The sequence below is a fragment of the Panthera pardus genome, unplaced genomic scaffold (assembly GCF_024362965.1).
Source record: "Panthera pardus isolate Hobbes unplaced genomic scaffold, ASM2436296v1 HiC_scaffold_26, whole genome shotgun sequence".
NCBI classification, from domain to species: Eukaryota; Metazoa; Chordata; class Mammalia; order Carnivora; family Felidae; genus Panthera; species Panthera pardus.
This window is the reverse complement of record NW_026526832.1, coordinates 2,698,037-2,725,080: the sequence shown is the minus strand read 5'-3', so window position 1 is coordinate 2,725,080 and position 27,044 is coordinate 2,698,037. Positions and strand designations below refer to the sequence as shown.

Genomic DNA, 27,044 nt, shown 5'->3' with positions numbered 1-27,044 from the left:
GGGGAAAGGACTTTACAAAGAGGTTTCTGTAATTCCCTTTAAACACACCCCTGTAGTGGCTGGCCCCTGGACCAGGGGTGAGGTTAGTGTTGCTCTAATTGAGATCTGCAGAACATCTGCATCAGATCACCTGGGATGCTGCTTAACTGTACAGATTTTTAGGCCCCACCCCAGTTGTGCCAAATTAGACTTTCTTGGGCTAAGAACCTGGAATCTGCAGGTTTAACAAGCACTCCAGGCAACTCTTGTACACACCAAAGTTTAAGAGCTGTGGGTAGGTCTTGAATTTTGGCAGTTCTTTGATATTTAGAGGGTTTAAGAGATGTAAACATTTAAGATACGGTCTTGGTTGATTTGCTTAGCCTCCTTAAAAATGTTACGTTAGGCTACATCTTTTTAAACACTTTTCAACGACTGTACACAAATGTAAGACATTTTAATAGTAAAGTATTTTGCAGGCAGCTAATGTCAGCACAAGTGGGGGAAAAAGTGATGTCCCCTCTAACAAACCGAGTGATAGAAGGAGCATTAGGTAAATTAAACCAGGGAGGGCGAGGAACTGTATTAGAAAGTATTGTAAGCTTGTAATATACCAATTACTAGATCCTAACAAGTTAGATTTCATTTTCAGTTAAATATCAGAACCTCAATCTATACGCCTGGGATAATACCAAAATTTTCTGGGCACTATTGCAACATTTGTATGTAGATTTTTTTCTTTTTAAATAGCAAACATTTGACAAAATTTTCATAGATTTTGCTAATGAATTAATTTTCCTGGAAGAGTGTTTTTGTTTTCCTTAAACTTCTGAGGCATCTGTTCGAAGTAAGTTACATGAAGTAAAGTAGATGTTTCATTTTTCTTAGGTACAGGTCCACTGCAGCAGGTGCTTACTGGCACTGACAGCCCCCAGGATGCCCTGGGGTTAACAGAGGTCAGAGGCAGATAGTCCCTGTCTTCCAGGAGGTGCGTGTCGTCTAGCAGTGAGGATTAGATGAGGAGACCCGTAATGACATTACAGAACAGAAGGAGTGCCCCGAGTGTCCCACGGTTTTTGTGATATTCAGTGGGTGGAGTTTTGGGGGTGAAGTAGGTAAAAAGCTCAGAAAAGGCCATGGCAGAGTGAATTGGTTTGTGAAATGTGAGTAGGATCATGGTGAACAAACACTGGACTTGAGGAAACAGGAAGAGGCACAGAAGCTGGAAAGGATGTTTAGGGAACATTTTTGTCTGTATATCTCTGTGTGTGTGTGTGTGTGTGTGTGTGTGTGTGTGTGTGTGTGTGTGTGTGTGTCCTGTGTGTATGAGGGAGATACAGACATGCACATATGATGTGTGCTGGGTGGAGAGTTGTGGAAGATGAGGCTAGAACGATAGGTTGGGACCAGATTGTGTATGTAGAGTCTAACACTAGTAGCTTCGTCATGCCCTGGGAGCATGTTAGAAATACGAATCAGGCACCATCCGGATCCACTGAAGGAGGATCTGGGTTTTGACATGATCGCCATATGGTCCCCATGCACATTACAGTTGGAGAAGCATGTAGAGTATCTTGAATGCCAGGTCTGTTTAAGTTTGTTGTTAAGTGGATATAGAACAGAGGGGAGAGATTTGAGACAGAATCTTGGTTCCTGGCAAATGAATTGATTTCCTCCTCCCTGGGCACCCCTGTCCACAGATTGAGTTGAGGCGGGGTGGTCAGAAGATGGGGGTACACGTGGGGAAGTGGGGAAATTGAGGAGAGCAGGGAAGAAAAGGTAAGGGGCACGGTGTTGGGGCATGGTGACTTGGAGGTACAGGCAGGCCACCCAGAAGGAGTAATTTGGGAAGCAGCTAAAAATGATGGCCTGTAGTTGGAGAGAAATCAGAGTACAGAGTTGAAGCTGTAAGAAAGAGGAGGCTTGTGATAGACCTTAAGACATGCCTTACATCTGGGGCACCTGAGTGGCTCAGTTGGTTATGGGTCCAACCTCGGGTCAGGTCATGATCTCACAGTTTGTGAGTTCAAGCCCCACGTCGGGCCCTGTGTTGACAGCTCAGAGTCTGGAGCCTGCTTCGGAATCCGTGTCTCCCTCTCTCTCTCTGCCCCTCCCCCTGCTTGCTCTCTCTCTCTCAAATAAATAAACATTGAAAAAAAAAAAAAGAAATGCCTTATATTTTAGAGAAGATGAGCCAGCAGAGGAGACAAATCCCACGGGTTGGGTTGGAGGTGTAGGGTGAGGACTGAGAAGAATGAGGGATTTGGTGGTAAGCACGGGTAAAGAATTTAAGTCAAGCAACAGAGTGCTCAGATTGCAAGATGGTAAGGATTCATCTATGGTGTTCAGCCCCACTCCCTCCTTCCTGCACTGCTCAGCTTGACCGCAGGCAAGTTCTAGGAGTGGTTATCCGTTCAGAGGAGGGAGCCTGTAGAGACAGGTTGAAGAAGAAAGGAATAGAGGAGGAGATGGAAGTCGTTGGAGAGGATCTACTTGGCAAACAGGAGGACCACTTCTTTCTCAGACACAAGGAGAGTGAAAATAGAGGAGTTTTGCCTGGCAGAGAGTAAGTGATCTTGGGCAAACAGAATCTTCTAGGAAGAGATAGGCCCGTGGTTAGGAGTCTTCCTGGTAGCTTGAGATAGTATGGAAAGTTGGAGAAGCCTTGGATAAGTAAATTGATAGAGTCAACAAAAGAGACATATGCCAGGTTTATAAAACTTCTTCCTAAGTGCTCTTTAAAAAAGTGAAAAACCAGACAATATCGGCGTTGCATAATAATAGACCAATATCCTGTTTATTTAAAGGAGGAGGAACAGATTTGAATTAACCAAGCGTTTATTACAAACAGCTGTGAAGAAGAAGTATGGTACTTGCAAAACTGTTTTAAAAAGAGGGAGGTGGGGAATTAAGGTTGTTATTTTTGCTTGTTGTCTTTTGATGCCCAAGAAGCAATATGAGACCCATAGGTTCATTTTTTTTTCTCTTTGTGGAGTTTTCATTGGTTTTATCCAAACTGCTTACTCTACATCTCAAGAGCATGTAGATGAGTAAATAAACTTTTTTTTTCTTTAAAAAGTAGCCAAAACATTTTTAATGTTTTATTTATTTTTTGATAGAGCCTAAGCAGGGGAGGGGCAGGGAGAGAGGGGGACAGAGGATCCAAAGCGAGCTCTAAACTGACAGGCTGACAGCAGTGAGCCCAATGGGGGGCTCAAACTCGCAAACTGCAAGATCATGACCTGAGCCGAAGTCCCGAAGTCAGATGCTCAACCCACTGAACCACCCAGGCGCCCTGAGGATACTCTTCTTTATTTGAACTCAGAAGCCTTTACACACTGAGGCATTTTGCAGAAAGGGCCTGGGTTTTCATCAGCTGCTGTGAGCTGTGACTCCAGCGTGCTTCTCCATTTCCTAAATACTGCCTGGGAACTTCATCTGTTTTTTTCCCCCCTTTTTGTAAGAGAAGAGCTGCTGCTGGACATTTTTACTACAAAATATTATAAAATACAAAGAGGAGAACTTGTAGGTCACAGAACTAAATGTAAGGGGGGGGAATTAATTTTATTTTTTTATATTTCACCCTTTTCCATTTGTAAATGGCCATTTTGATTAAAAATGGCTCCTAGAACAAAGCAGAAAGAGTGTGTCCAAAAATGTTCTAATCTCATAGAGAAAGGATATCCGGTACTCATGTTGTCTATAACATTGAAAACTTAAATGGTATTCTTTAAGGTTTAGCTGATGTGGCAAAGCTATGAAGTATAGCAGGTGATTTTTGGCATCGTTTGTTTTGATTTGGGGCAGGGCTAGTCCTGTGGTATGTTTAAATAAAGGAGGTTTGATTTGAAGATTTACTTAGTAGGTGAGGACTAAGAAGTATAGTCTAATTAGTACTAGTTTGTGTTTGGACAAGAACCTATGATTTCTTGAATAAGAGCATATGTTTAGGTGAAGATTCCTGGCTACATTAAAGCATATTTAACCAAATTGCATTTTTATTTATTTATTTATGTATTTATTTATTTATGTATTTATTTATTTATTTTTAATGTTTATTTATTTTTGAGAGAGAGAGAGAGAGAGAAAGAGAGAGAGTGTGAGTGGGGAAGGGGCAGAAAGAGAGCGGGAAACACAGAATCCAAAGCAGGCTCCAGGCTCTGAGCTGTTAGCACAGAGCCCGATGCGGGGCTCGAACTCACAAACTGAGATCATGACCTAAGCCAAAGTCGGATGCTTAACTGACTGAGCCACCCAGGTGCCCCTTTGTTTTTTTGTTTTTTGTTTTAAATTGTTTTTAATGTTTATTTATTTTTGAGAGAGAGAGAGACAGACAGACAGAGCGTGAGTGGGGAAGGGGCAGAAAGAGAGAGCCAAATTGCATTTTTAATTTTGTAGAGTTTTTTTCCCCTCTCCCTTCCCTCAAAGAAAGGAAATGTGCAATTTAAAAATAAGCAGTTGTTAATGTAGAAACTATTCACTCAATATAATGTTCTCCTGTCACCTGCTTCTCTTTCACATGGGAAATGTCTACAGGTAGTAAGCCTCCTTTAAAATTATTGTATGAAAGAATTTAGCATCTACTTACCAGACTCTGATAAACTTAATTGTAAATAGGCGGGTATTCTGGGTGTCTGAAGTCAGAGCAAACGGTTTTTCAAAATTGGATATTCATTGTGGCGTAAGGTCATTTCTGCTCAGTTGAGGGCAAATCAGAGCAATAACAGGATAGATGGCATCTTGATGAAATTTCTGGAATGAGTAAAAGCTGCACATTATAGTAATACAGTAGTTGCTATTTATGAAAACTTATCGTTAACAGAACGATAGAGTTTAAAAACCTAAATTCATGCTTCTGTCCAAAACCTCTTGTTTGGTGCATGACCTTATGCAAGTCACATCTTTCTCAGCTTCTGTTTTGTTTTTCTTTTATATGTATAATAGTGGCTGCCCTGCGAAGATGTTTCATTCAACAAACATTGCATTTCATGTAGGGGCCAGGCACTGTTAGGGCCCACGGGTGGATGCATGGGCAGCTCAGCTTGCCTGTAAGCCCCAGCTGTGACAGGGTGATCATTGTGTTGAAGAATTAACTACACTAGAATGGATAGTGAGTGATATAAGAGTAGTTTGAGAATAAAGCCAATGGGGATATCGAGTGTGTGAGTCCTTGAATGTGAAGTGTCAAGGCCGCTCTAGGCTGCAAAGCCCAGAGCAGTGATTCCCAAGCCAGGGCTCCTGGATCTCCAAGGCAAAAGTGGAGATCCATGAAATTATCAGTATTTTTAAATAACTAAATGGGAAATGGATATCCAGTGAGGAGAAGCCTAATTAAACAGTCAAGTTTCTTGGCTTTGAACTAGAATTGTATCAAACTTAATGTAGTAATCTTAGCTATGACTTTTAAGAAATGTTCAGTATTTTGTAATTTTTTTTTAACGTTTATTTATTTTTGAGACAGAGAGAGACAGAGCATGAACGGGGGAGGGGCAGAAAGAGAGGGAGACACAGAATCGGAAGCAGGCTCCAGGCTCTGAGCCATCGGCCCAGAGCCCGACGCGGGGCTCGAACTCACGGACCGCGAGATTGTGACCTGAGCTGAAGTCGGACGCTTAACCGACTGAGCCACCCAGGCGCCCCAAGAAATGTTCAGTGTTTTGCTTGGTACTTAAGTATTTCCTCTACAAATGGGAGAGTTTATTAGAAATGATGTTTATTGTGCAAATGAAATCATTTAAGATGCAAGATAAAAAATAAAAGGGAACTTTGTTGAAAAGTTTAGAAACCTGTGTACGCCTGCGTGTGTGTGCGTGCATGCACGTGGCAGTGGGATGGGGGGTTATGCCTGATTATGAAAGGCTGTATGTGCTATACCAAGCAGTGTGGCCTTTATTTGGTGAGCACAGGGAGCTTCAGGACTTTATCAGATCTCTATTATAGAAACAAAACTGTTGGAACTGCACAGGGGAGAGAGACCTGAGGCAGGAAAATACGTCAGAAAGGCTTTTGAAGGTGTTCTGATGACAAGTGAGAATCGGTTCTGGGACAAGGGCATCGGTAATGAAGAAGAAGAAGACGATTTAAAAGCTTCAGAAATAGAATCAATAGTACCCGACTGTTGTCTAAATGTAGAACATGAGGGAGAAGGTAGACATGATGTCTCATGTAAGTGTTAAGTGACAAGGCAAATGGAGAAGGATGTGGGAGAGAAGATTCATCTGAACACTTTGTGGCGATAACGGGTGCACCCTGCTGGAAATGGAACTAGAGCAGGTAGAGAGACGGTGGATGGTAAATACCATATAGGTTTGGGAGCCGTCATGTTCCACGTGAAGTCAAAGCCATGGGCATTGGCTAAAGCTAGAACTCCATGGCCTGCTTGCTGGAGATTGAGAGCACCAGGAATGATGGGGTGAAGGGAAGTGGCCTTGTGGAAGCCAGGGAAAGAGAAGGTCCAGAAGCAAGACCCGGCCTTCAGCTGCTGCTGCAGGACAGACTTGATGAGGAGAATGGGTCTGGCATTAGGAGGAGATTGTTGAAAACCTCTCTTAAGAGTACCTTCCAAGTGGGACGCCTGGGTGGCTTAGTCGGTTGAGCATCCGACTTTGGCTCAGGTCATGATATCACGGTTCGTGAGTTCGAGCCCTGAGTCGGGCTCTGTGCTGACAGCTCAGGGCCTGGAGCCTGCTTCAGATTCTGTGTCTCCCTCTTTCTCTGCTCCTCCCCTGCTCACACTCTGTCTCTCTCTCTCAAAAAGAAATAAAGATTTAAAAAAAAAAAAAAAAAAAAGAGTGGCTTCCAAGGATTGGGTGATGCATAAGAGAACAGTGCTCGCTGTTGAATCCTCCAAACAAATGTCTTTGTAAACTAAAGCAAGGTGTAAGTGAGGGATAGAAGTTTCAAGAGAATTAACTGATAGAGTTGATCAATAGACCTTCTTCATCCATGTCATAGATTAGTTTTTTATGCTAAGGAAATAGCCCTTTGAGGGAAGTCAGTGTTTGCCAAACTGGCCTTATAGCAAGACTCAACCTGGGGTGCTTGTCAAGCTATAGCTCCCAAGCCTTCTGGGGATGGGACCCATGAATGTTTAATGGCTTTTAACGAGCACCCCCAGATTATTTTTATGATCAGGCAAGTCTGAGTTATTCTGAACTGGTGAAATAGCTGTATCTTACCTGTGAAAAAGCAAGTGGAATGAAGCTGAGAGCAGAAGAGCAGAGCCATGGGGATGTGCACAAAGCTCCCGTTCCTAAAAAGAAGAAGAAAACGCTCCAGTTCTTTCCACAGGAAATGCTGCGTCTGCAGTTCCCTTCAATTCTTGAATAAGTTAAGGGGTTATCATTCTTGTTCATAGAAACCTGAAAGTAGCACGAGTGAATTGTGGAGAGATAAAATGGCTTTATATTCTCCCTATTTGGGGAGGATATTCATTTTGCAGCTCTGATTGATGTTTGTTCTAAATGCTTACTGCTGTTCTCTGATTATCGTGCGTTCAGCATTATCTGTCTACTGGATGCTTTTCTCAATCGATAGCATATGGATGAGCATCTCTCTCTTAGAATGTGATTAGATACAATAGTCCAAAGGATAGCATCTCTTTTTTGCCCCGTACCACTGCTCAATTTCAGCCACAGCAGAAGGGATACTTGCTTCCAGAGACATGCTTGGGAAGGAGCCCATAGTTAATGTTATGGCTAGCGGGTTGCAGACGAGCGGATGAAGGACTTTGTGTGCGTGTGTGTGTGTGTGTGTGTGTGTGTGTGTTGACACTTAACAGAGTTGGTAGGGGATTTACTGTTATTTCTATCAAGCAGGTTAAAATAATTAAGGGTACTGCATTCACATAGAAGAACCAGATTACATTAAATATCAAAAGGCAGTTAAGAAAGTGATATACTTATTTGTTCCTGCCCACAGGTTTGTAGTTCTTCTAATTATTGCCCAAATTTACACTTCTTCTCTGGATACAGTATATAATCTGAAAATATCTTGTTTTAAAAAAAAACAGAATCAGGGCGCCTGGGTGGCTTAGTCAGTTTAGCGTCTGACTTAGTGCAGGCCATGATCTCGCCATTCCCAAGTTCGAGCCCCACGTCCAGCTCTGTGCTGACAGCTCAGAGCCTGGAACCTGTTTCGGATTCTGTGTCTCCCTCTCTCTCTCCCCCTCCCCTGCTGCATCTCCATCTCTCTCTCTCTCTCTCTTTCTCTCAAAAATAAATAAACAAAAAAATTAAAAAAATTTTTAAAAACAGAATCTTTGACTCAGTTAAAATGCACCTCATATGATAGGTTTTCAGTGAAAGAACAGTTAGATGTTAAACTCCAAGTGACTTCTTAAAGTGTATTTTTATATCCACCTAAGATACACATATGCATATCTTATTGTTGGGTTTTTCTTTGTTTTGAAGATCAGACCTAGAATTTTACCATTCTTCGCTATATACCTCTAGCCCAAATACCTACATACTCAAAAAATAAAGGTTTTTGTTGCTGTTGTTAAAGTAGAATGTCAGGGGTGATAAACAATGTTGGTTCTGAACTTTAAAAATAGTGTCTGAAGTGTTCCAGTGGTCTCCTTAATTTTTCATGGGTTAACACTGTTTGCTTATACTAAGTTTTGTTTAAATTAGAGTGGCTTTCATTCCGCTATTTGTGTTTAATGATTACTGAACAGAATTAGACATTTCTACAATGGCACTAGGAACGAGGTAACTTGGCTGTGAACCTTGGAATGCTGGCTTAATTATAGATTCTCTTGCTTTTATTTGTAAATTGGCACATCTAAGGTATGGGTTTTTTTATACCCTTCATTATAAAATAATATTCTTCCTCGTTGTATCCATCTCTCCCCCAGTTCCCAACAGATCTCTTTCAAAAGCAGGGTAATGTGTGGGGAGGGGAGTTAAGTTGTTCTCTTTCTTTTGGTTAGTTATCTAAAGTCAGTAGCGTTCGTAATGCAGCAAAAATCTTTATTTTCATAAATTAGATTATGAGTTACCATTTGGAAAATTCAAAATGAGAATTGGTGTATAGTTTGGGAAATAAATTAACAATTTTATTTATCCACTTGATACATTTATTCATTTGATAAACAATTAAGTGCTTTGAAAGGTTTCCAACGAGTTTATTGAGCTCTTTTGTCATGGTCAACTTCTAGCTTCACTTTGATTTTGTATGCTTTGTACTTCAAGTGAAATAGAAAAGAAGAAGTTTGTATTTATAGTCCTAAAGTGGAACATAACTATCTGTAGGTGGAATTTGCATGGCCTTTGAAGCAGACAAACATACCTAACAAATTCCTAAAACAAGTGTACAACACAGTCTTTCATTCGACAAATATTTATTGAAGACCAGTTCTGGATCTGGGAGTGTATGTTCCAGATGGAAGGCACAGTAGCTGCAAAGGCCCTGAGGGAAAATCAGGATGAGTTTGAGGAATTGGGGTAGTCATTCCGGGGGTACCGATTTTGGATGTGCGAACTTTGAGAAGCCTGTAAGACCACCTGAATCTGGCAGGCAGTTAGACATGTAAGTCCAGAGTTCAGGGACAGATACAAATTTGGGAATTGCCGGCATATAGTTGGTATTTTAAGCTATGAGGCTGGATGAGACCATCAGATGAAGTACATGGGGGTAGAGAACACTTTAAGAGCTAGAAGAGATGAGAAAGAACCAGAACACGAAACCGAGGAAGAGTAGCGTACAACTAAGAAAAAAAATCAGATCTTAGAAGCCGCATGAAGAGTGCGTTTCACGAAGGGCAAGGAGAAGGCACTGGTCGGGTGCTGCTAGAGGGTCAAGTGAACGGAGACCTGACCATGGGGTTTTTCAGTATGAAGGTTTTTAATGACCCCAACAAGAATCTTTGAAGTGGAGCGGCAGAAGCAAAATGTTGATTAGGAATAATTTAAGACAGAAAAAGGGGAGAGGATTTGGAGAGAGAATATAGAAGAACTCTTTCAAGGAGTTTTTTTCCAGAGGCAGGCAAGGAGTGGATGGAAGCTAGAGAGGAGAAAGGGTTCATTTTGTTTAACTGGTTTCATTTTTAAGTTGGGGGAAATAATACCAGGTTTGAATGCTGACAACGATGCTCTGGTAGAGGGGGAATGATTGATGTAAGAGCAAGACAGGAGATGTGAGGACTGGCAAATAGAGATCTGTTTTCTAAACAGAAACGTCGGTAGTGAGTGGAACCATGAATGAACAGTTCACCTGCAGTGATAGCCGGGTAGGTAGAATTCTTGGGTCCCTTGCTGATAAACTGAGAGGTGTGATGGTGGGATTTCTTTTGATTATATCTGTCCCCGAGATGCCTGAGCTTAGAAGAGCTAGTGTTAGAAGTTGAGGAGAAAGGAGAAATGACATTGTCAACCTAGGACAGTGGGTGAGTATACAGACCAGAGTAGTGTGCTGTGATGGCAGAGCATCATTAATAGCCCCTTCCACGTTGGTGGTCGTGATTAAAGTGAGCCCAGTCAGCATGGTTATGTTTTTCTTTGGCCACATTCAACTGCGCAGAAGCGAGTGAGAAAATGCAAAACGTTGGATTTAACCAGGGTTGAAGTTCTGCCAGTCAAGTGTGACAAGTGAGAGGGGACAGGGAGTAGAGGTGGGGGGAGCTAGGAAGCTACGAAGTGCTTAAAATGAAGGCCTATGGAATTTACACTGGGTAAGAAAGAGGTGAGGGCATAATGGTAGTGAAGCTCAAGGTCAAAGTGACAGGATCCCTGGTGGGGTCAGAGATTTGTGGGAATCGGGGAAGTAGAGGAAATAAGCGGGAAAGAGGGGTTGGTGGCAGAGGATGGAATGCTTGAAATTTCAGTGGGGCAGGGGAGATGCGGTGATTGGTAATGCCAAGGGCTAGGGTCTCACCTTGGCAGTGGTTGAGGCAAGGTAAACAGATAATGAAAACCCAAAGAACGTGTTAACAATGACAGTTAAACCAGGAGCTAAAATCCTCAAAGAGTGAGGCTAGTGGCCCAAGGGTCAGTGGACAATTACTAGGAGGGGTAATGGGTGGGACAGTCTGATCCTGAGGAGTTTTCGAGAGGAGAGAAATAGTGTGGAAATGGCAATGAGGCGCAAGGAGTGCGCCTGCCCTGTCACGGGGCCCAAGGGTCAAGGGTTTTGGAAAAAAGAATTCTCTTTGCTCCGGAAACAATGTCCTCAGGAAGAGCTGGCTTTCTACTCCAGCAAGAAGGCAAGTGAACATTCAGGGAGAACTGTGTTTCAGGGTTAAGGCTTTCAGGGCTCAGGGAAGGGAAAAAGACGGCAGAACCGGGAATGTTGAGTTCCATGTGGGGATTACAGTGTGGGGACGAGGGGTGACCTGGGAGTCTGGAGCTCTTCACAAGGGATAGAAACCGATAGAGGACCTACTGCAGGGTGCCTGGTGGGCTTTAGACAGATAGTAGTAGCAAGACTGTGTTTGTGAGGAGGTGGACCCTCCTCCCCCAGGCCTTGAGACGGCCTGGTGTTCTTTCCAGCGTATGCTGTCAGTGCCCGATATCGTACATATCTTTTAAACTTTGTCTTATTATTTTTTTACATTTATAGATCATTAGTGATTATCAGCACTTTAGATGGGCGAATTGCTGCCTTGGATCCTGAGAATCGTGGTAAAAAACAGTGGGATTTGGACGTGGGATCCGGCTCCTTGGTTTCATCCAGCCTCAGCAAACCAGAGGTAAGGATCTTCTGTTACATATTGATTGGAAACAGTTAATAATGATTGCTGACACTTGTAGTCTGCATTTGCTTAGAGAGCTGGGGCTCAGGGCCTGATGGCCCGGGTGTGAGGTCTACCTGCCTTTTGCAAGCTGTGTCCCCTCGGAGCAATTACCTAACTTTGCTGTTCCTCAGTTCCCCTCCTGTAAAATGAGTGGGTAATGTCTTCTGCTTCTTAGGATTGTTTTGAACATTAAAGGAGTTAATCATATAAATGAGTAACTGAGAATACTGTCTGCTGTATCAATATAGCTCTTTATCTGAGCTATAACATGATCACCGTTTCTTCTGCCTTATTATTGTCACAAGGTGCCTAGGAATAATAACAAATATAAGTATCTTAACTGCATCTTAATAGTTAGAAATACATGCGGCAAAATCCCATAAATTATTCCCTACATTTTCCCTCAAGTGTATACCTTAATGGTAAGCATGACATTTTCTTTGAATGTAATTTTAGACAAATTTGATTACTTGCAAAAACAAAAAAGAAACCATGCTTCTGAAACTCCTATGGCACATGACTCCAAGACTTGAGCAGGCGACACAGCTCCGCAGAGCTTCAGTGTCCTCGTCAATAAGTGAGGACACTGCTTACTTTGATGAGGTTGGGTGTGGTGCGGGTTAAATGAGGGAAATTTCTTTTTCTCACCTTTTGTCTTGACTCTGATAGATTAAGTCTCTGTCCTTTTCTAGAGCTTTCTTGTTTAAGTCATTTAAAATAAGCCCCTCTCTTGAGTTGTGACTGCCAACACGAAAGCAGTCACCTCTGTTTTCCAGAATACTCTCAAGCCTCCTATCTTACCAGGCTGCTCCTCTGGGACACTCCCTGTGGGTGTTCTTTTTTCTCTTTCGTCACCAACTGTTCCCTTTCAAAAAGCTTTCCAGTTGGTATCAAATTTGGAAAGGACAAAACCTAACATGAGGGGCTTAAGAATGACCTGATTAGTGTTGATGGAATTTTCTGATGAAAAAACTGCTACCAGTGACCCAGCTACACTCTAATAAACCCAGCCTGGATTCCTTCCTGGAGCACCCAGGCAGGTGCTTTGGGAAATTGCCCCGCCTCCACATTTGTGTGTGCCGAGCCCTCACTGGGTTTTCATAGTGCTTACCATTTATCAGACGGTACAGTGTGCTGAAAAAAATCTGAGAATACTGAACTTCTGTTGTATTGTGAATTATTAATATAAATAGCAATTTTATTATAAATTACAATAATGTGAATCAGGTATAACATTCAGATGAATTACTACTCAAGCGAAACATTCATTGATTTGTGTTCTGCTGGGATTATGCTTGGGTATGCATGTTTTGCTTTATTTTTAAACTAGACATAAAAAGATGATCAGCAAAATCAGAAGATTGTAAGCTGTTTACATCTGAGGTAATATTACAGTGTGTTGTGGTGGTACAAAGCATGTGTGTGTTTGCAAACTAAAATATACTCACGAACGAAAGATAAATTGCATGGTATGACAAAGTAGAATGCAAATAGTTATGATGCCCTACGTGTTATTGAGTGGGTTTAAGTTATGTTAGCTGTTTTCTTAGGTACAGTTCAACTTTCTCATTTCCTGTGGTTTATCAGGGCTCTCTTGTTTTAAGTGCTTTCCTCCCCACGTACCCCAAACCCTAGACCCTTTGGATAAAATACTTTGAAATGTTGAATCTCAAGCATATTCCCAAAGTTTCACTGTGTCACCCTGAAACAGTAAATCAAAAGCTCACTGGCCACCTTCCATGCAGGAGAAGAAGCCTGAGGCCTCTTTTCAGACCTAGATTTTCATTTTCTATTTTGTGGGAAAAAAACAGAAAATCGAAAGATACTGCCCATCTGGGATAACATAATAGGTTTTCTAGACTTTACGGCTGCCCCAGGTTCTTGAGACCATTTCTTGAGACTATATGTTCTCTATGTAGATAACGCTAATGACAACAACACCGTTACCGGCATTGTAATATACACGTTAGGTACTTTACACACAGTGCGATCCTCACAAAGATCCTCCTGTGGTGGATGTGTTAGGGTCATTTTGTAGAAGAGGAAACTGAAGCTCAGAGAAGTTATTTGCTTGAAATTGCAGACCAACTAGACGATAAAGCTGGGATTAAACCGAGCCTTGCCTGACCGTACTCCATTCTTCGGGCTTTGGAGCCATTTCTCCATCCTGTGTGCACCTCCCCTTTACAAACTCAGGCTGCTCAAAGAAATTTTAAAAAGAGTTGTTATTAAATCATTTTAAAAAATGAACCCATTGGATGAGAGCATAAATAACATTTTTATAAAGAATATTTTCCAGTTTAAAAATATTTTAGTAAGAAGCATGGCTTTGTTTTGTATTTTTATAAGTCTCTTTACTTTCCGGTTTGGTAGAAGATAACTGGATTTTCATATCTGCTTCTGCGCTCAATGTGTTGCATTGTTGTTTTGGCTGAACTATATGAAGAAGAAAATCCGGGCACATACATATACGTGGCTAGAAAAGGGAGATGTATTTTAGAAGCCTCTTCAGGTGATTGGGTCATTCTTTTTTGATACTCTACCAAAACACATGGAAGTTTCTTAAAGGTTAGTTGCACTGTAGAATCTGAAACCATATCAATGAACATTTTGTACTCTTTTACATTAACATCCATTTGTCTGTCTTGCCTTTTACTCATGCATGATGTTCTAACATCATCTGGCAAATATTGATTCAGTGAGTTATACAGATCTTCCAGATGTTGACACATTTCTTTATAGAATATTTAAAGATCAAATTCGTTATTATCCTTGGATGTAAATTTAAGAAAAATTTTTTTAAATGTGTTACTGTCACCACTGATCTCATCAGAAAAATAGTTAAGTACTGGGAAAGTATTGAGCTTACATTGGTAGATACAGGTTTTCCAAAATTCGAATTTTCATTTGAAAACTGTTTTTTTTTTTTTTTTTTTTTTAAATATGGTCGGTTGTTCTCTTTGCAGTGAGAGGTTCACTTTGTGTATTTTTGAGAAAACGTCTGACAGGTACCCAGCTCTCATAACCATCACATCCCCTCAATTTTTCGAGTAGAAATGGCGCCCTGTGAACAAACAGCCCCCAAAGTCCGTCACACAAGCGCTTTTTCCTCAAGACGTGTTTCATTCAGCGTGTGGCTAAAGTGCTAGTGTGTCCTCGACAGTCACGCCAGAAGAGTGAAAACGTGTACTCAGGTCCCAAATGAATGAAATCAACTTTTTATCGCTTCACCGGAACATTCCTGAGTGAAACTTCTCTCTCTCTCTCTCTCTCTCTCTCTGCCGCAAGTGTGTGCTGGTGAGAAACGCAGTGACCAGTAGTTGGGTGCTCGATGGCGTGCTAAGGCGCTGCCAGTGTTAGTCACCATTGCTTTTATACCATCAGTGCGGATATCACCCCAGTGAGAAAGCAAGTAACACCTTCGCAGCAGAACTCTTTGACTCTCTGCACTTGTAAAAGCATCCACAGCCCACAGTCTGAGAATTGCTGAGCTAGTGTATGATAGAAATAGTATAAGAATATTCGGAAGGCAAACAGGAATGTAGCGTGAGCTTGAGTCCTCTGGTACTCAGTAGGGTGTGCGTTGCTCAACAGCTACAAGTCGTGTTCACAAGTTGGACAAAATACCGCAAAAAGAGGCTCAAAAACTGCTATTTGAAATGCCCTAAATATGACACATAGAGTTACTATACCTTTTTAAATGCATCTGATAAAATATTTTACGAAGGTCCCTAACTTTTTGTGAGCAATAGTTAATTTTCTCTTTCTGAAGCTCAGCGTTTGGTAGGGAAGGGTAGTGTAGGGAGGAGGGGTAGATACAGCAGGCGGAAGGAACTGGCCTGGAGATAGAGCCAAAGCCACCCAGGTGACAATAGATAGATCCATGACTCCATGTGGGGACTCCTGTATTAGAATGGCAGTCTCTCTAAGCTTTCATCAAGAGTGGTATGAAGGAGGGGCGAGGAGTGGTATGAAGTTGGTTGAGCGTCTGACTTCAGCTCGGGTCATGATCTCACGGTCCATGGGTTCGAGCCCCGCATGGGCTCTGTGCTGACAGCTCAGAGCCTGGAGCCTGCTTCGGATTCTGTGTCTCCCTCTCTCTCTGCCCCTCCCCTGTCCACGCTCTGTCTCTCTCTGTCTCTCAAAAATAAATAAATGTAAAAAAAATTAAAAAAAAAAAAAGAGTGGTATGAAGAAGAAACAGATGAAACCCAGAAGGCCAGGGAAGATGTATCACCTGTACAGCAATTGGTAAAGCTACTTATGAATCTAATGAAGAGAATTTGATAGACTGTATAATAATTTTTGTTAACTTTTATGTGTTAAGTAATCTCTACTCCCAACGTGAAGCTCAAACTCATGACCCCAAGATCAAAAGTTGCACACTCTACCGACTGAGTGAGCCAGGTGCCCTGACTGTTTAAATAATATTAAAGTTATTAATGATAGAGCAGTCAGTGATGAATCACATGCACTTTTGCTGGAATAATAAAATAAAGCCACACAGGAACTTCTCATGCTGTGTGGGATTGTGGAGGAGGGGCTGGGATTCAGGGACCTGAGTTCTCCTTTGGATTCTTCTGTTCACTGCCTATGTGGCCTGGCTAAATTCTTCAGTTCAGCAGAGTTTTAATTTCCTTCTCTGTAAAATTATGGGACTACACTAAATCCTAAAGATTGTTGTAACTTCAGGAATTAGGTAGCATCAAATACATGAAACTCCCAAATTATCGAGAGGAAGTTTTCAACTTCCCCCTTTTTTTTTTTTTTAACCACATTTAAGGCTTTAAAAAATAAAGCACAAATTCATTAGAAATTGCCATTAGGTGCATATCTCATTGCCTCCTGGCCTGCTCTGATGATATTGTCCTTAAACTTTTCTAATGTAAAGGGCATATAAAATAGTATATTACATTCTTTTAGTTGTGTTTTTATTATGTCAATGAAAAAATTGACATACAGGATAGGAGAGATTGACAGCTCCATTAAAAACAATATTATATAATATTTAGGATCACCTGTGTGCTGCAGGGTGGTTGAGATGCCTGATCTGATTTACCATTATTTCCTCTTGACTAGGTAATTTACAAACTTTCTCAAAAGAATACTGATAATAAACCAAGCTAAAACTGGTGTGTGTGTGTGTGTGTGTGTGTGTGTGTGTGTGTGTGTGAGAGAGAGAGAGAGAGAGAGAGAGAGAGAGAGAATAAATGGTAAACCTAAGTTCACTCCATCAGCTTTAACAGTTGTGCCCTAGGTTCTAAGCCTAATGCTTATGATAATAGCTAAGAATTTTGTTTTTAATTTTTCGAAGGACCACCTGAAGTGAAGTCTGATTTGCTTTCCTCTGGTTATTTATATGCAGATTAAACCTTGAAAAAGCACTAAAGAGATTTCCCTGTGGTTCCTCATTGGTTGTCTTAAATTTTGTTCTGTAGCGTATTAGCATAGTTTTGCTTTGGGGTATCTGGGTGACACTTGGATCACACTTCACCAGATCTAAGTAGATATAATATCCTTGAACTATCTATTTGTCTACCTCTTGGAACATATTCCTAATTACAAAGACCTTCCTTATCTTTATTTAGGATGCATAATTGTATACATGTAACTCGTTTCTCCTTAGATAATACCTTTACCTTTTCTTTATTTAGAGATACCATAATTGTTTTTTTGTTTCAGTTTTCTGTTAAAATGCCTTTTTTCTTCCCCCTCTTACAAAGAACAAACAACCCTATTATAAGTCTATACTTAGAGTTTGGGGTTTTATCTTATTTTTGGCATGTTTCTCCCCAAGGGACACCGCCTTTCTGTTTCAGACAGGTGCAGAAACAGACAGCTATGATACTGGAGCTTTCCAGCCTCCTCCCCACCCCTCATCAGAATGCATTCATTGAGAAAGGCCTTGGTAGGTAGGGGGATCCTTTAGAAAAGGCATACTTTTAATAGTTAACTTGATTTGTTCACAAAGAATTCATCAGTAGACCCTTTGAGTGGTGCTTTATTAAAAGAGGATCGGTGATCTCTTTTAAAGGTTCTCTAATTTACAATGAAAGATGTCTGGTCATTTTGCAGTTTTTCATTTGTACACAAACTAGCATATTTTGAGCCTGACTGTGTCATTGAAGATTGCGGTTTATTTGGAAAAGTCACTGTTCAGTCATGTAGCAAGCCAATATGTAAATAATTGCTTAGGTTAATTGCTTTTCTTTTAATTATAGAAATAAAACGATGCTTTGATTCAATTTTGTTTTATTAATCCCTTCGCACGGCTGAAAGCATTGCTGTGAAGTAAACTAGTTTACTCTAGCATGCATGTCGCCGAGTGAGAAATTGATTTGACCCTATTTTTTAGGAAATTGACTTTGCATGCACATTATCTACTTCATGAATGTATAATGATCTAAATGAAGGCAGAGATAGTTACTGAAATCTGTGTTTTTCATCATGAATGCAAAAAGTACACTTACAAAGTGAGTCTGATAGTTTTCCTTGAGGTATTTTGTTCTATAGGTTCACTATAGGTTGAGGAAAGAAAGAATGAATGAATTAAATAATTATCTATGTAGTATCTCAATGCTCTTGGGCATTAATTCACAATTGTTGATGATAACTAATAACACATTGCTTCGGGATTTGTTTTTTTCTCCATTTCCTTTTTTTTTTTTTTTTTTTTAAGCAAAAAACAAAACATTTCCTCTTAAGCATGTCACGTGGGATGCCTTCTCTGACTAATACCCAGATCTGCTGAAAGTTCTCATAATCCCTCGTGTTAGATCATCTAATTAGTTGTTAACCATGCCCCCTTCCTTAGTCTGTGAGGTACGATGCCCAGGAACACTTTCAGCAAAAAAGATTCCTTCATTCTCCCCATCACAGCAATTTCAGTATTTTCAGGGGGAAAAAAAAAAGGGTTTCCTTAGCACAATGCTTCAACATTTTTTTTCTCTTAAAGTCACAAATACTTAATTCTGGTACCTAGTCATTTGGTAGGTTGCTCATTTTGGTTTATTAAAAGTTATCATTTTATGTTCCATATATAGTATATCATTTTTGAAGAATTAAAATATACAAAAATATGCCTGTTAACTTTAATATTGTTCATCTTTGTGATCAATAAAGTACTTTACAGTCCTTCAGAATGTCTATGTGATAAAAGAGAATTTTAGGGTTGATAGAGATTTCTGGTAAATTTAAGACTGGTAAGAGTTTGATATATTTAATTCTTATATTGAATTCATCTTTAGTTAGTTTTGAGGTTTTGGTTTTTTGGTTTTGTTTTTTTATTTGAGAGAGAGAGCAGGGAAGAGGGGTAGAGGTAGAGAGAATCTTATTTTTTTAATGTTTATTTACTTTTGAGAGAGAGAGAGAAAGAACGCAGAGAAGCAGAGAGGGGGAGAGGGAGAATCCCAAGCAGACTCTGTGCTGTCAACGCAGAGCCCAACATGGAGCTCGGACCTGTGAACTGTGAGATCATGACCTGAGCTGAAATCAAGAGTTGGATGCTTAACTGACTGAGCCACCCAGACGCCCAGAGAGAGAAGGAATCTTAAGCAGGCTCCGTGCTTAGCATGGAGCCTGACGGGAGGCTCTATCCCAAGACCCTCGGGATCAGGAACTGAGCTGAAGTCAAAAGTCTGACGCTCAACTGACTGAGCCACCCAGGCGCCCCCCAAGGCTTTGTTTTTAAATAGGGGTTGTAAATCCAGGATTGGGAAAGAAATAATTGACATGGCATAATTAAGCTCTCTACTTTCTCCGTGAATTTACTTTTGGAGCCGCTATTTAAATTCTAAAGGCTTTTTTGAAACTTTTGAAATCTGGTGTTCATGAACCTTAGTTATTTCTGAAGTTTATTTATAGAGAATAAAAGAAGGTTCAGGATGAATTTACAAGTATTCAGATTAAGAGTTTATATTTTTGTTTTAAACACTTTTAATAAGTATACGTATATACGCATACACACATGAATTACATTAGAGGTTCAAAATAACATTACGTTTACATAACAAGTCTTGTTTGATTAGTACTTCGTAGTTTGCAAAGTGATGCCAAACCCATTCATATTTCAGCCTTACATAGCCTTGTAAAATAAATACTCTTACTAGCCTCTGTTTTTCAGATTAGAAAATTAGGGCTCACAATGGGTCAGAGATGTGTCTGATGTAGTAAGTAAAGCTGAGACTCAACCCTAGATCTTTGGACTTCTCCTTGCCCTCTTTCCGATGCTTCATGCTTTTTGAAATATTTCAGTACTTACCAATGTATTTGTGTTTTGTGTACTAATAATCATAATTCTTAATGTGCTTTATCCAGAATAATTGCTGAAAGACATCATGTACGTAGCAGACTTTGCATGCTGCTCAGCATATTGTGAGCGCTTAACTGCCTCTTAGACATCCCTAGTGGAAAAGTCAAAGGTACCTGAACTTAATACATCCAAAACAGAACTCATCGTTAGTGCCATGGGAGCCTGACAGGGTGTGCACTGGGGTACAGCAGTGCCCAGGATAGATGAGACCCTTGCCCTCGTGGAACTCATGTGGCACTTTGTGGAGCCAGCTGGGGAGACAGATATGAAATAATCACAGCATAAGTAATGTAATTGAGTTGTGGTAACTGCCACATGGAAGGGTGGAACCTAAAGAGCCTTCGCAAAGGTGCCCGACCTACCTGGATAGGAGGCTGGAGAAGTCTCCCCGGAAGGGATCTCAGTTTACAGCTGAGATCTAAGAGGACAAGGAGCTGTCCAGGCAAGAGATGGGCAGAGGGGTGGGGAGAGACTGCTCTGGGAGAGGCAGTAGCCCGTGTGGTGGCCTTGCCGTGGGAATTATCACAGTGTGCTCAAGGAGCTGAGAGAAGGAGAGGAAAGGCAGCAAAGACAAGGGTTGTGGGCAGTCGCAGATGAGTCTGCTGAGCGGGGCCAGGGCCAGGTCATACTGGGTCTAGTAAGCTGTGTTGAGCATTTTGGATTTTATCCTGAGCCATCAGAAGCCCTTGATGGATTTTAAGTGGGAGAGATTCCTCCATAGTCAAAACGGAAAGCATTTCTTTTTTTTTTTTTTATAGTTTTTTTTTTTTTAACGTTTATTTATTTTTGAGACAGAGAGAGACAGAGCATGAACGGGGGAGGGTCAGCGAGAGGGAGACACAGAATCTGAAACAGGCTCCAGGCTCTGAGCTGTCAGCACAGAGCCCGACACGGGGCTCGAACTCACGGACCGCGAGATCATGCCCTGAGCCGAAGTCGACTGCTTAACCGACTGAGCCACCCAGGCGCCCCCGGAAAGCATTTCTTGACATTCTTTTTTGCTTTGAGACTTTCAGTGAGACTCTGATGAATCAAAAGGTTGTCTCAGTGAGGCATTTGTATTTCAATCCAGTCATCTCAAACTGGGGAAGTATTTATATATATAAACATTCGTAAAGTATTCACACCAACTAACAGAACCTGGAAGAAAACAGGAGAGTCCCTAAAATCCTACTAAAGCCGGTAGACTTGAGGCACCTTTTTCTCTCAGTCTCCCCTGACTCATCACTCTGCTGGGATTTTTAAATGTTAGAATTCTAGAAGTTTGGGTGTGGGTCATCTTCTCACCCTACTCTCTTTTAAGGGGGTTGTGCCTCTGTTCCCATGACAGCAGCAGTTCTAAGTTCTCTCTTCAGCTCAGACCTCTCCTCTGAGCTGAAGACCGACTCAGGCAAATGCCTCCTTAACATCTCTACCTGGAGAGCCCTCTCAGTCTCTGGGAACTCACCACGTGTCAATGCGCTCCTGCTCTTCCTCTTTGTACCTGTTCCTCGTTGACCATGACATCCTCCTTTGGTCTTAATTGAATTCTAGAGAGTGTCCAAATCCCTTTCTGTTTTGACTGTAGAGGAACTGGGGGGAACAGGGACAGGAGTGGGGAAAAGCAGGAGGCCTGTAGATCCCCAAAGCAGTGGAAACATCGGTGGTCTGGGAACCAAAAGGCACACCTTTTAAAACAGCTGGGGAGACTGAATTTGCAGATCAAGTGCAGTAAGTTAACGTGAGAAGTTTTGTAAAATGGTGCAGTGTTAATTTTTGTCCAAGGTCACGTAGCAAGCAGTAGGCGAAGGCAGGGACCCAGGAGTGAGGCTGGAGGAGGTGCATTCATCACCCCGAGGACCCGGCTCCATTTCATATGTTGGATGCCTGCTGTTGTCTCCCTACCTAGGTTAGCAAAACAGCTAGCATGGCCAGGAAAGGAATTGTTCAGGGAAAAAGGGGTTTCCATATAACAAAAAAAGTCAACAAGTTAACGCTTCCAAAGGAGTGTTTTTCATGTATTTTACATCTTCCCAGTCTTCATGAATTTTCTCTTTTTAGTCCTTGAGGTCATCATTAGAAGCATCAGCTGTTGTATTATTCTGGACATGCTTGGAGTTCTTGAGGTGGGAGAGAGATGTGTGCCCTTTTAGTGAATATTCTAGAATCGTTTTTTCCTTTTCCTTTTCCCTTACAGGCTGTGTTCATTCTTCCTTATCTCTACTGTTGATAAGCCTGAGTCTTACCACATGCTTCTTATCACCCCTTTTGCTTACCCTCTCCTCCCTTTTCACTTTATTGCTTCTTAAACTTGTACTTGGGACTTGGCTTTTGTAGCTCTCAGGGCCAGCATGTTCTTTTTCCCTCTTTCAGAGTTAGGGAACACACTGGATGCAACTTTTTGGATTTGAAAGTGTTTAATGTTCTCTACTTGAGAAAGTAATAGTGCATGTAAATCCCATTTCCAAAACTACACGAGGGAAAGTTCTTGCTAATAAATTCAGAAAGAATGTAAAATTAGAAATCATTCTTTTATTCCCTTTATTGAAATAATAGGTCATCAGTCGATATTAAAATGGTGAAAAGTTGATTGAACACTTTAAAATGGAGGGGTCAGGCTGACTCCTCCAAATCTACTGATGAATAATAGTAACAAATAGGACATAACACAGGGGTTGGCAAATTTTTTTGTAAAGGGCTAGATAGTAAATATCTTGGGCTTTGTGGACCAGATGGTCTATGTAGTTGTAGTAAGAAAGCAGTACATAAATGAATAGGTGTGACTGTGTTCCCATCAGGCTTTACTGATAAAAACAGGCAGTGGGTCAGATTTGGTTTATAAACTGGAGTTTGCTGGCCTTCAATATAATAGGAAGTATGCAGCACCACCTATGAAGTACTCTTATCGAAAAAATCCAACCTGCATCAGATCAAAGCGCCAGGTCTAATCACACACTTTTCAGAAAATGGGACAAAAGAACAAATTAAATGACATGCAAACTCTAGGCTGTGGGACATTCTATAGGATGAATAATAGTCTGGTGTCTCAAGTAAATCAGTGCGTGAAAAAGGGAGTTAAAGGGTTCTTGTGGGGAAAAAAAAAGAATCAAATGTAATATGTGGAGTTTGAATTCCTTGTTGGAGCAGACCAATTGTATAGTACATCTTTGAGACAGTCAAGGAGATTTAAATATTAGACGATTTTAAGGGATTACTCTCAATTCTGTTAAATGTGATATCGGCAGGGTAGTTACTTCTCAGCAATAAATACTGAAATATTTGTAGATGAAATGGCATGATGTCTGGGATTTACTTTAAAACATTCTAGTAAACAAGTATATGTAGTGGGTGGGTGGGGAACAGACGAAACAATTGGCAAAATTTGGTAATTGTTGAAACTGGGTGATAGATACATGGGGGGTTATTAGTCTCTTTCTATTTTACATGTTTCAAAATGTTCAGAATAAGTTAAAGTTGAATGTACCCCAGAAAATAGATGATGTGTCCATGGCGGTGGTGGGTGCGTGGTACCTAGAAAAAGAAGGAAGAACCAAATTAAAAAATATATTTTATATAATTAGAAGAATTTTTGTTTTTATTTCTGGTTATATTCGTTGGAGTAGTAGCACTTCCTACATTTTTCTCAGTTGAAGTTCCTCCTGTCACTTGGAAATGGAATTCTTATTTTCACATTCTGATTTCAAATAGCACTCCCTGATTACATGTGCCACTGGTATTCATTATGCCATTTAGGTTTTGTTCAGAAATAGAAATTGAATTATTTCACTATACTGCTTTGCGATTGCATGGATAAAGATCTTGATTGGCTCTTTGGTACTGAGTTTGCCCACCAGTGTGACAACCTTTCATTTTAAAATTATGCACAGGAAAAAACAAATGGGGGGGGGTTGGAAACCATAAAACAACAAGAATTTATATTTTTAAAAAGTGACTGATGGAGGAAGCAAGTCACGCAATTGGTGTGAGAAGCAGAGCAGCGAATCAGAACAAATAGCTGCTTGCAGAGACGAATCAGTGGGATGTAAAAATGCATCACCGTAACCTACATTTTTTTCTACCAAGAGATTTGCAGCTGACTATCGAGTGACTCATTCCTATGCTGGGAGGGTGAGGTAATGCTCTTGTGAGGGGTGATGTCATCTCACTACCTGAACCGCATGCATACATCATTTCTTGTGGCTCTCAAGGAAAAGCACCATCTGCTTTCACATATGCAGCCTGAAAGACTCTACAAAGATCAGTGCAAAGGTTAGTGGCCATGGGTATGACTCATCAGCAGCCAATTAGTGAAGAGCAGCTTTTTCAAAGTGAGCTTTTAAAATCACGATCTAGAAATACGACATGATGTCCTGAATCATAGAATGCTTTTTGTTGTTGTTTTGGGTTTTGCACTTTTCTCACTGAGTTAACGCTGTTGAACGTCTAACTTTTAAAATAAGGCAGTTCTTCTCAATATGGTCAATCACCTCAAATCTTCTTGGTTGTTTAAACCATATATATATGTATATATGTGTATAATTTTTTTAGTATATGTGCTGCCAAAGCGAGCACTAAACCATATTTTTTTAAGATTTTTTTATGTTTATTTATTTTTGAGAGAGCGAGAGTGCACACAATCAGGGGAGGGGCAGAGAGAGAGAGAGGGAGACACAGAATCCGAAGCAGGCTCCAGGCTCTGAGCTGTCAGCACAGAGCTGGATGCAGGGTTCAAACTTATAAGCTGTGAGATCATGACCTGAGCCGAAGTCAGACACAACCCACTGAACCACCCAGTGCCCCTAAACCATATTTTTAATAGCAGGATGTTTGTTTTCTTTTACATTTGGAGGCATATATATAGATCATCTTTAAAACAGAAACGAATTTTAATCTGTATTAGTTGGACAGTTTTTTGTTAGCGGTTTTTTAGTTTTTGATTTTTTTGCACTGAGGAGCCATTGTGTTTCTTAAGGATCTGCTAGTGTTTTAGGAGAAAAGAGGTTGTTAATGAAAGAGGAAACAAGTCAAAATAAGTGTTATCTGTTTACTACAGACCTTCTAGCCCCTCTTCCTCTTTCTTGTAGTGATGCACACCTGCTTTCCCTGTTTGTCCTTAACTAGTGCTGCTGTTGACTTGACCAGACAACCGAACTACCCATTTTTTAACTTTATCATAATTTGAATTTACTATTCTAGTAAATAGGATAGAGAATACCTAACATAATACGAAAGGGAGACAACAGTAAATACTTGATTTTCTAACTGATAGGTAATTCAAAATCGGAGAATGGGAGATCATGTTGCCTACATATTGTTTTTATAGGGTATGTATACTAATGACCTAAATCTCTCTTAATGACAACTTCAAGTTGGACATTCTACAAAAGATAAAAAGGAAAGTTTTAATTTTTAAAAAGTAAAATAAGAAAGCAAAGAATAGGGGTGCCTGGGTGGCTTGGTCGGTTAAGCGTCTGACTCTTGATTTTGGGTCGGGTCATGATCTCACGGTTTTGGGTTCGAGCCCCATGTCAGGGTCTGTGCTGGCAGTGAGTGAGGAGCCTGCTTGGGATTCTCTCTCCCTCTTTCTCTGCCCCTCCCCTAGTCACACGCACACCCGTGTCTTTGCTCTCTCTCAAAATAAACACACTTAAAAAAAAAAAAAAGGATAAAATAGTAATGTGAAAACTCTGAGGTCATATGAGGTGGTATACATACTGGTGCCATTCAAGAATTTATTTAAAATCAAATGTTTGTCAATAAAGAGTAAGAGTTGGAGATCTTTAAATACCCAGAATCAAGATGAACCTTTGCTAATGGGATCGCCTTCTGAGTTTAATTATAGAGCTCCTGCAAGACTTTTTTTTACCTTTCTTTTCTTTTTGACCTCTTCTTTAGAAATAATTTCCAACTACAAAAAGTTGCACGAATAAAAATGATAACAATAAAAAGAAAGGGCCTTTATATACCCAGATTTACTTACCCCAAATCTTGTTTGCTTTATCATTTGAGTTGTCTCTCTTTCTCTCTTTTTTCCTCCCCCTACCCCTCCTACACACTTTTTTCCCCCTAAAACGTGTAGAGATAAATCAGCTATCCATGATGGCCTTTTGTTCTAAATGCTTCACTTGTATTCCTGATAGAGATATTCTCTTACATAATCACAGCATAGTTATCAACTTCGTAAAGTTATGTCGATACTTTAATCTAATGTCTGTATTTTTCAATTTTATCAGTTGACCTGGTACAGGCATACCTCATTTACTGTGTTTTACAGATACTGTTTTTACACATCGCAGGTTTACGGCAACCCCGCATTGAGCAAGTCTGTCGGCACCGTTTTTCCAACAGCATTTGCTCACTTCGTGTCTCTGTGTCACCACTGGTAATTCTTGCAATATTTCAAACGTTGCCATGTATTTGTTATGGTGTTCTGTGATCAGTGACTGTGACTAGCTGAAAGCTTATATGATGGTTAGCATTTTTTAGCAATAAAGTATTTTTTAATTAAGGTATTATGTTATTTTTTAGACATAATGTTATTGCATACCTAGTAAACTACAGTACAATGTGAACATAGCTTTTATTGGCACTGAAAGACCAAAAGTTCATTTGACTTGTTTTATTGAGGTGGTGTCGAATCAAACCCACAATATCTCCGAAAGATACCTGTGATGCCTTTTATAGTGTCCTTTACCTCTAGGGTAGCCTCTGGTCTAGGGTCAGGTAGTTCATTTATTTGTCCCATTAGGCTTTCTTAATCTAGATTTTTCTACAGACTTTGTCTTTTCTGACATTGATATTTTTGAAGAATACAGTCTCTCTGCCCTTTTATTTAAAAAAAATAGACATTTCTTCATTTTGTGCTTATCCAGTGCTTCCTGGTTATTTAGATTGTACATTCTTGGCTTAGAATACTGAGTAGGTGATGTGTCCTCTCCTAGGGAATCACATCTGTCACTTATTGATGATGTTAATTTTGATCATCTGGTCAAGGTATTATCTAAATTCTCCACTCTATAATTATTGGAGTTTTTTTGCTTT

At 40.5% G+C, this 27,044-nt stretch overlaps 1 protein-coding gene and 1 long non-coding RNA gene across 3 annotated transcripts in view; both read left to right on the top strand.

The window, feature by feature from the left end:
* EIF2AK3 (eukaryotic translation initiation factor 2 alpha kinase 3) overlaps nt 1-27,044 on the top strand; it is a 68,158-nt gene that overhangs the window by 937 nt on the left and 40,177 nt on the right. For both annotated transcript variants that reach the window (XM_053890932.1, XM_053890931.1), the window contains exon 2: nt 11,539-11,668. In XM_053890932.1, coding sequence (XP_053746907.1) covers nt 11,539-11,668 — 130 coding nt within the window. The remainder of the gene's footprint in view (nt 1-11,538; nt 11,669-27,044) is intronic.
* On the top strand, nt 16,879-25,411 carry LOC128773651 (uncharacterized). Its single transcript, XR_008418002.1, has 2 exons — nt 16,879-20,744; nt 20,990-25,411. It is a non-coding gene; the product is annotated as an uncharacterized LOC128773651 (long non-coding RNA).